Source organism: Bidens hawaiensis, unplaced genomic scaffold (assembly GCF_021521415.1).
Source record: "Bidens hawaiensis isolate Kalapana, Puna unplaced genomic scaffold, B.hawaiensis_p1.1 tig00052996_1, whole genome shotgun sequence".
NCBI classification, from domain to species: Eukaryota; Viridiplantae; Streptophyta; class Magnoliopsida; order Asterales; family Asteraceae; genus Bidens; species Bidens hawaiensis.
In genome coordinates this window covers 66002-75432 of record NW_027499529.1, presented here as the reverse complement: position 1 = coordinate 75432, position 9431 = coordinate 66002, and the positions used below count along the sequence as shown (strand labels likewise).

The 9431-nt window shown below is 34.5% G+C and overlaps 1 protein-coding gene across 1 annotated transcript; it reads left to right on the top strand.

The window, feature by feature from the left end:
* The first annotated feature begins 2762 nt into the window (after positions 1-2762).
* LOC143599851 (ras-related protein RABH1b) lies at positions 2763-6708 on the top strand. Its single transcript, XM_077077707.1, has 6 exons — positions 2763-2925; positions 4496-4566; positions 4655-4743; positions 5333-5444; positions 5546-5636; positions 6365-6708. Exons 1-6 carry the CDS (start codon positions 2809-2811, stop codon positions 6509-6511), a joined length of 627 nt encoding a protein of 208 aa, XP_076933822.1. The 5' UTR covers positions 2763-2808; the 3' UTR covers positions 6512-6708.
* The last annotated feature ends 2723 nt before the right edge of the window (positions 6709-9431 follow it).

Below are 9431 nucleotides of genomic sequence, written 5' to 3'. Positions count from 1 at the left end.
GGCTCACACTACATTATATAATCCAATAGTTCCATATATTTTTGGGTTCTGTTCAGTTAATCGGTATTTATTATTTGGGAAAATTCTTAAAATAACCCCTTTTAGAGAGAGAAGTCCCAAAATAGCTTTTTTTTCCTCAAAATCTTTTATAATTTGGACTGTCAACACGCATTGGGATTAGATAAAAATAAAGACGATATTTCGAAAGAAAGTCAGGTAAAAGACGAGATTTGGGGAAATAATGTCGGTCAAGTCCAAATTATTTGTAATCTTGGAACAAAAGTTCAAATTTTTAAAAGATTTTTTTACTCAAAAAACCGTCTTGAGAGACTGTTTTTTTATGTTTCCTACCTTTCCAGTCCAAATTCTCAAATTCTTAGAAAATTATATTTTTTACAATTATACCCTTGAACCACCATCACCACGTTGAACCACCACCATCACCGACGCCGGCTGCCCCACCCCATCACCACCAGCGTCACTACCACCATAGCCGCCTCCACCACCTGAACCACCACCACCACCACCTTGAACCACCACCATCACCGACGCCGTCGGCCCCATCACCACCACCGTCACTACCACCATAGTCGCCTCCGCCACCGCTGCACCCATCACCTCCACCACCGCTGCACCCATCACCGCGGCTATGGTCTCCCGCTCGTCGGAAACATCCACCGTCGTACACTTCTGCTTCAACACCATAGCCGCGAAGGTAACTTTATATATGAAGTACGAATCCGGTCAAAGTATTTATTAGATTTATATTTATATGTACAAAAAAAATACAATTCAATAAAAATACTTTGAATAAAAACTCCAGTCAAAGCTTTGCATTCCTTTTTAGTGGCATTTATGCAACAGGCTGGTGGTAGTGACGTTACCATATATGAAGGTAACTTCTGCTTCAAAGTACGAATCCCATCACGAATCCGTACACTTCTGCTTCAACACCATAGCCGCGAAGGTAACTTTATATATGAAGGTAACTTTATATATGAAGGTAACTTCTGCTTCAACACCATAGCCGCGAAGGTAACTTTTTGGTGGCATTTATGCAACAGGCTGGGGTTGGGTTTGCGGGACAAACTTCGGTCTAGATTGAGTTGGTGGATGTTTCCGACGAGCGGGAGACCATAGCCGCAGTGATGGGTGCAGCGGTGGCGGAGGCGGCTATGGTGGTAGTGACGGTGGTGGTGATGGGGCCGACGGCATCGGTGATGGTGGTGGTTCAAGGTGGTGGTGGTGGTGGTTCAAGGTGGTGATGGTTGTTTAAGGGTATAATTGTAAAAAATATAATTTTCTTAGAATTTAAAAATTTGGACGGGAAAGGTTGGAACCATAAAAAAACAGTATCTCAAGACGGTTTTTTTAAGTAAAAAAGTTTTTGAAAAATTTGAACTTTTGCTCCAAGATTACAAATAATTTGGACTTTACCGACATTATTTCCCCAAAACTCGTCTTTTACCTGACTTTCTTTCGAAATCTCGTCTTTATTTTTATCTAATCCCAATGCGTCTTGACAGTCTAAATTATAAAAGATTTTGAGGAAAAAAGAGCTATTTTGGGACTTCTCTCTCTAAAATGGGTTATTTTGAGAATTTTCTCTTATTATTTTCTTATAAACAAAATCAAAAAACAATTAAACTTAACTACACAATTAGTGTCTAAACAAGTGACTTTTAAATATTAGTACCCAATCTTGATATATCAAAAAGCGTGATGCATAAGACTATCTCCAATGGTTGGTTTATCTTGGTTCAAATCAACCCCAACAATTGGAGTGGTTGGTTTAAACCAAAAACAAATACTTGAGGTTTGGTTGTTCAAACCACCAAAAACTATCCATTGTGGGTCCTAACATTACATCTTTCACCCCACATATATATATATATATACCCATTTTATATTTATAAAATATATTAAAGTATTATATATATATATATTATATTTCTTTCAAAATTTATGTATTTTTTTGTTTGTGTATTTTTTACGTAACGACTAGTTTAACGATTAAATTTTTTAACGACTAGTTTTTTAATGATTTTATTATCTATTTTGCATTGCTTAATTCGAATAAAAAAATGACAAGAAGTCCTAGAAAAAATATCCATAACATAGGCCGCCATAACAGATTGGTCGAATGATGAAGATGAACCACATGAACCGTCATTTCATTGACCAACACTTATTTCCAATCGTGCATGAAACGGTTCACGGATTTACGTAACAATGAAGCTCATCGTGCACTTTAGAATGATTGAATGGAACATTTGTGGTCGGTATAGAATAATAATAATTCATAGGTTTATTATTAGGCAAAAGTTTCAAGTTATTTCTTTTTCATTTTGTTAGACTAATTGTTATTTTAAATTATATAATTTTTTTTATCTATTTGCAATATTTTAGTTAATCTACTTTTTACTAATTTTTTATTATATTGCTATTTATTTAAATAAAATTATAAAAATTAAATATTTTATTATTTTATGAAATTCTTATTTAAAATAAATGTAAAAGTAAGTGATGATGTGGAAATGTAAAGATAGTTTAAGAAGTTGTATTGTTGAAGTAAAAATATGATTTTTAAGATAGCTGATGTGACTGGACTGAACCAAAAACTGCTGGAGATAGATCAAAGTGATAAGTTAAGTCAAACAATTAACAAGTTTTGATTTGACTTGGGTCAAGTCGTAGTAATTATTATTATATAATTCATACAAACGTCAAAGCTCATTCCTTGTTACCAAACAAACCAAACCCTTATTTGCCTCCGCCCCGATCCGTACAGTTTCCGGCGGAGAAGCAATGGCTCCAATGTCAGCTTTGGCCAAGTACAAGCTGGTGTTCTTAGGCGATCAATCAGTTGGCAAAACCAGCATCATCACTCGATTCATGTACGATAAGTTCGACAACACCTATCAGGTAACCTAATTTATTTCATTAGCCTGTTTATTAATAATTATAATTAAGTTGTCGGATCATATTTGGCTTTATAGTTTAGGGTTTTATGGCCGATTGATTTGATCATCTTATATAACAACGGATTTTACTTAAATCAAGTAGCTAATGTGTTCTATATCAAAGAACAATGTCTATTAAACTTATGCTCTATGTCGTTAATGCGAAAAATAAATATCGGATATCGGTAGTTTTAATATTATGCAGAATTTATATATATAGCAATTCACTAACATTAAACACTAAAAATTGACAATTAAGACTCTTTTTATCTGATATCGGGAAAATCGGTGATATATTGGTCAATTGTCGATCAATATTGCCGATATTATCTAGAGGTCCGATGACCGCTATAGCACCAATATTGACTGCATAGCTTGCAGTTATGCCATATGAACTTCATATGGCCTGATAAATTGAATGCACATGAGAAAGAATAAAACCATAAGTTCATGACTATTTTGCAATCTTGAAGCGCACCGAGGCACAAAAACACACGTGAGGCGCATAAAGCGCATGAAAAGGCGCACAGGGTGCAGTTTTAGGTCAACCTTTCATACTGGGAGGGTTTCTGAATCAGGATGTTGTATATATTGTCTTTTAGGTTATAGATATATGTTATTTATATCGTTAGGCATATATAAAACTTATTTAGAGTTAATTTTTGGGTAAGAGATGGTTAAAACCTATGTGAAATATAAAAAAATTATATAAATAAATTGCGCCTCACGTATGGAAAGAGATGCGCTTTGAGCCTCGTCTCGGGACCCTATCGCCTCCCTCGGTGCGCCTGGTGCTTTTTATGATCGTTTACATGCTTATGTAGATCCAAGATAGAAAGTTCTCATGAGTAGTTTAATATACCAAAAGTTTAGTTTAGCAATCCCAAAAGTTGATGCAAATCAAAGTAGAAGCTGCTTGTTCAATACGCCATGAATTAAGGTGATGTTGTAACTGTAACATGTCTAGTTAGGTTCAAATAAAATCAGAAGTAACCACCATAGATTTCTTCTGACATCTGAGAATCTAAAAAGTAAAATAATTACATATTTATAATTAAAGCTTTCAAAAATTTCAAGAATAGCATCTGGACTATTAAGTATTAGACCCTTGTCAATTTAAGTACTCTATCTATTTGAGAATTTTGTAAAATTACTGGAACATGTTGTGAGTTTAAAGAGTGAAGTTATTAACTGACTTTCTAATTTCTAATCACAGGGTCGGGCCAATATTGTGGTTGGGACCTAATAATAATCTATATAGAATGTTTCCAACATTCTAATGGCTAATATTTTACATAAGCACATGTTTTGACCCTGCTTTGAGAATTTTAAGATGTTTTGGTCTCGCATGTTTATTATTTTTACATCCTTGTTACATTCACTTCCAAGAGAGCTACTGAAGTTTTGTAAATGACGGAATTACCCTTATATCAGTTTATGTTGTCAATATAATTTTTATATTTTTATTTGTATAACTCTCTCCGTGTTTCTTTCTCTAATGAGTATACTTTGAATTCGTATACTGTATTCAGGCTACTATTGGTATTGATTTTTTATCCAAAACAATGTATCTTGAAGATCGAACTGTTCGCTTACAGCTTTGGTAAAGATTTTACATATTCCAGAAACTTATTTTTATTAATCAACTTTAACAAAATGGCGTTAATGTCTTGTTTCATAAATATTTACAGGGACACAGCTGGACAAGAAAGGTTCAGGAGTCTCATTCCTAGTTACATCAGGGACTCTTCTGTTGCTGTCATTGTTTTTGATGTTGCAAGTACGTTTTCGTTGTTTATGTTCATATGTTTAGCTTTAACTGAGCAAATGATTGAACAGGAAAAATTAAACGGGTGGGGGTTTCTCATCTGTGTTCGTTTGTTAAAAATGAGTGTGTTTGTGCTTGTTCTTCGTTCGTTTGTTAATACTATAAGCGGACGGTTAACGAGCGCGAACAAACAACATAACTGAACATAGATGAACAAACAGATCTGAGGTAACACCAATTTAAAGTAAGCGTGAACATCAATCTGTTGTGCCTAAAAACTAATAATACCTGACTAACTTGTAGTGTGCCCAAAAAATTTATATGAATATATAAACGAACGTAATTGAATGAACTTAAATAACGTAAACTAATTAGCATAAATGAATGCAAACAAACAAACATAAATAAGCATAAATGATCGTTTGAGACATGTGTTCACGTTCGTTCGTTTAACTAAATGAACAAAAAATATTGTTAATGACACAAACGAACTTCCCACCGAACATTATGTTCATGTGCGTACCTACATAATATTAACACGCAATCGTTTTTCTTATTTTGCTCATATTTGTGTTTCCTACAACTTGTAAAATGATTTTAGGCCGACAATCATTTCTGAACACTGCAAAATGGATCGAGGAGGTTCGTACCGAGCGAGGTAGTGATGTCATCATCGTTCTTGTTGGAAACAAAACCGACCTTGTAGATAAGAGGTAATACAATAACAATAATGATAATGATATGTTGTTACTCCTAGTTTAAATTTTTAAAGTCCTCCCTTTTTTATTATAATCGATTTCATATATTATAACAGGCAAGTTTCCATAGAGGAAGGAGAAGCTAAAGCTCGTGAATTTAACGTCATGTTCATTGAAACTAGTGCCAAAGCTGGCTTCAATATTAAGGTAAACATCGATACTAGAATAATTTGTGGTGTATTAATATACCTTTTTTTTTTAGTTTCTTTATGTATCATTCTGTAGGGGTGTGAATGAAACCGGATTCAAAACCGAAAAAACCAAAACAATCAAACTGAGATAACCAAACCCAAACAAAAACTGATGGTTTTTGGTTTTATATTTCCGTAAAAAAACTGAACTTTCTGTTTGGTTTTGGTTTTGCATGTAATTTAAAACTGTAATGGCAAACCAAACCGAACTTATGGATTTTCATTTTAATTTTGAATTTTAAGTAATTTATAAGAATTTAATAAATAGTGTAACACAAATATTTTAGCCCAAATGTAATGTGATCAGTTAGTTATTAATTAACAAAAAGATCCTAGCCCAAGTTCATTACCTTGTCCAAAAGTTATAAGCCAAAATGGCAAAACCGAAAAACCGAACCTGAATCAAAAACTGAAGAAATCGAATCTGCGTATTTCAAAATCTCATTACTAAAATATCGTTGTGTTGTCTGGTTTGAGCCTAAAACCGACCCATGAGCACCCCTATAATATTACCTAAAACCGACCCATGCACACCCCAACAAAAATTGCATATATACTCATTTTTATATTTTGACTTAAGTGCCCTTTTCTGATGTAAGGATTTTGGTGATGTGGAGGGTATAATGCCATAATGGCCATATTATAAATAGTATATACTGAAATGAGTAAATATGAGATTTGCAGGCTTTATTCAGGAAAATAGCTTCTGCATTACCAGGAATGGAGACCTTAACATCAACAAAGCAGGAGGACATGGTTGATGTAAATCTCAAGTCCGGCAATGCAAGTGGGTCCCAACAGCAACCGCAGTCGGGAGGGTGTGCATGCTGATGTGTCAGATTTATAATATATCAAGCTAGTCTTGGATGTGGTGTTAGTCGCGTATACAGAAAGGGTTTTGAAATATGCTTGAATTGCTTTTAGAATGATATGCTTGTTGGTGTTTACATTTTCTTTTTAACAGTTTTATGTTGGAGTTTGTATTTTGAATTTTCTGGAGTTATATTCGAGACTCGAGTTAGTTGTCGCTTTTGTATCATCTGAATTTCTCGTGTTGCTAAAGTTGTTGATTGGTTAATTTTTGATTGTCATGTTGATTGATTATATTTGTGACTCATTGTGTGCCATTTTTAAGCTTTAAGGCATCGTTTTTTAACGGCACAAGTTATTCAAGCATTCAAAAAGTCATCCCAATTTGATTCCGCAAATTTGTTTGTATGACGTTCACTGTTGAAAAAGATCTCTCAAACGTTTCGGTTGCAGCAAACAAAACTAATGTGAACTCTCAAGTCCCTGATCGATAATCAAACACAAACTAAACTCGGAGAATACTTTGGCACAACTCACCAATTTTATTAATCAAGAAAATAACTCAAAACTTGATCAATTCTCCAATAACCCTTACATGAATTATTTGGGTTTATATAGAGGCTCGATTACAATTAGAGTAAAACACAAACTCCTATTTATCTATTAAATAAAATTCCATCTCTATCTTAATAAATAAAATAGATAATTATCTCTAATTGTAATAATTAATTAATTAATGAGATCGATCTATTAGCTCGAACCAGCCCCACCTTCCCGATCCATAACTCGGTTCGGGAATTGACTCCAACAATCACCCCCTTAATTTCCGAACCGGAATAAGCGGACCTTTACCCTCGAACACGTCTCTTTTGTTCCTTTTGATTTGACCCACGATCTTGACCTTCTCGGCTTTCACAACCATATTGGTCCTCGTCATCTTGGTCTTCACCTCTTGGAACTTCTCTTGATCCATGACTTTGTTCTTTCGGCTCTCTCGAACTCGACCTCCTTTATGACAATGTCCCCGACCATTCCTTCAACCGCATGAACTCGCATAACCGCTCCTTCGGTTGCGATTCTTGTCATCTAATCGAACGAACAACAGTTTTCCTTGATCATCTTTTGCTCCCTTCCTGATTCAGCGTGGATTTCTTAACATAACCGGGAAGTCCCACTGTTAATTTAATCGTGTATAACCGGTTTCTCATTCGAAACGCCTTCATCATAAGTTTACCCCCATCATCATACAAGAGCAAATAATTCTCCTTCATACGAACATCGTACCTATTCTCCGTTGCTTGACCGAGACTTATTATATTATCTTTCAAACTTGGTATAAAATAAACATCAGATAAAACCCGATCATCTCCGGTTTTCGATTTTAATAAAATCTTCCCTTTGTCACACCCCAACCTAAGGCGGAAATGTCGAGGCGTGATCCGATTGCTCACAGCTCGAAGATACTATCATAAATATAAATGACAATATCTAATCAATTATTTTAATTCAAATATTCATACACGTTTACAAACATTACAAAACAATTCAAATAAATGATGATTTAACGATCGTCTTCATTATAACCTATGGTCTTGATTAAATATCCATACTTCAATCTAAGCAACCTGTATATGCGTAGAAAATGGAGTTTGTCAACAACACATGTTAAGTGAGATGATCACCAATTTTGAAACATTAAATAATAGCACACGTATATATATAGTTGATAAATGACAATTGATAAATGCGCAAACCAACCATGTGATAATAATCAATCAAATCATAACAAACATGCATATAACCAAATCGTGTGTGCCAAAGAAACCGTTGCCAAGCGAATCGAGCATTGATTTCAATGACTAAGATTGTCGTTTTACATTTGCCAAGCGAATCGGGCTCCGGTTACTAAGACGGTCGTATGATCATACTAATGAGAACCCTATACAAAAGGGGATATGTTGGACCTCTTCGAAACGTTATCAAGTAAACAATTAAACATGTAGCAATTAGCAAATAGCATTCAACTGATATTCACACAATAATTATGTTTGCGATTTTGAGTATATATATATATCATAGAAAATATGAGTAAGTACGCATATGTCCCCAAAACATTTAAAAACGGTGTATAAAAAGGGGAATGATCAAACTCACCTTAGACGGAAGGCAGGTGATTAATAAATTCGACAAACGAACTAATGATTTAAGCAAGTCGTCCAATACGCGTCCAACGAGATAAATTATCAGAATCTGAAACTTTTTAATATGAAACTATAAATAAAAACGAACTTAATTCCGCTGGAATCAATCCAAACGGATGAGTAGAACTCTAGTTATGTTGATTTTAATGTTTAAACGAGTCGAGTCTGACCAGAATCCGAACTTCGAGTCGGAAGTCAAGTTTTGGTCAGAACCCTTAAAATTTAATTATGAGAAGAAAAGTCTTCTGGACCGAACGTTGAATCCGTCCAGAAGTATGAGAAAACGAGAAGTCAAAGTTGTTGACTGTTTTACCCTTCATCGGGTTTTAAAGCAATTGACCAGTCAATACCGTTCAACCACTGAAATTGATTGAATTATTGACTAGAGAATATATATGAACGATTTTACAATTTACAACTTACCCGGAAAGTGAAAGGAACGATGAGAAACGGAAATCAAAAGTCCTTGAGTTTGCAAAGTCAACGAACAAATCTTGAGTCTTTAACGAATATGCAAAAACCGAATGGTTGGAAGATGAACAGAGGTAAGGGACGGATGGAGGATGTTCTTTAGGGTTTGATTAATGTTTACAGCAGATATTTAATGGTTGTTTATATAGAAAAACATAAAACGAACTAATTATGGGCTTTTGGCCCGTTTAGGTAAGAATATACGATTTAAGGAAAGAATCAACGATTTATTCACAAAGATCTGATCTTGGGCAGAGGGAAACGAATTA

Coding starts and splice junctions, on each gene's coding strand:
- LOC143599851 (XM_077077707.1), top strand. CDS start 2,809: ATGGCTCCAATGTCAGCTTTGGCCAAGTACAAGCTGGTGTTCTTAGGC. Junction 4,744..5,332: donor CATTGTTTTTGATGTTGCAA/GTACGTTTTCGT, acceptor AAATGATTTTAG/GCCGACAATCATTTCTGAAC. Junction 5,637..6,364: donor AAGCTGGCTTCAATATTAAG/GTAAACATCGAT, acceptor TGAGATTTGCAG/GCTTTATTCAGGAAAATAGC.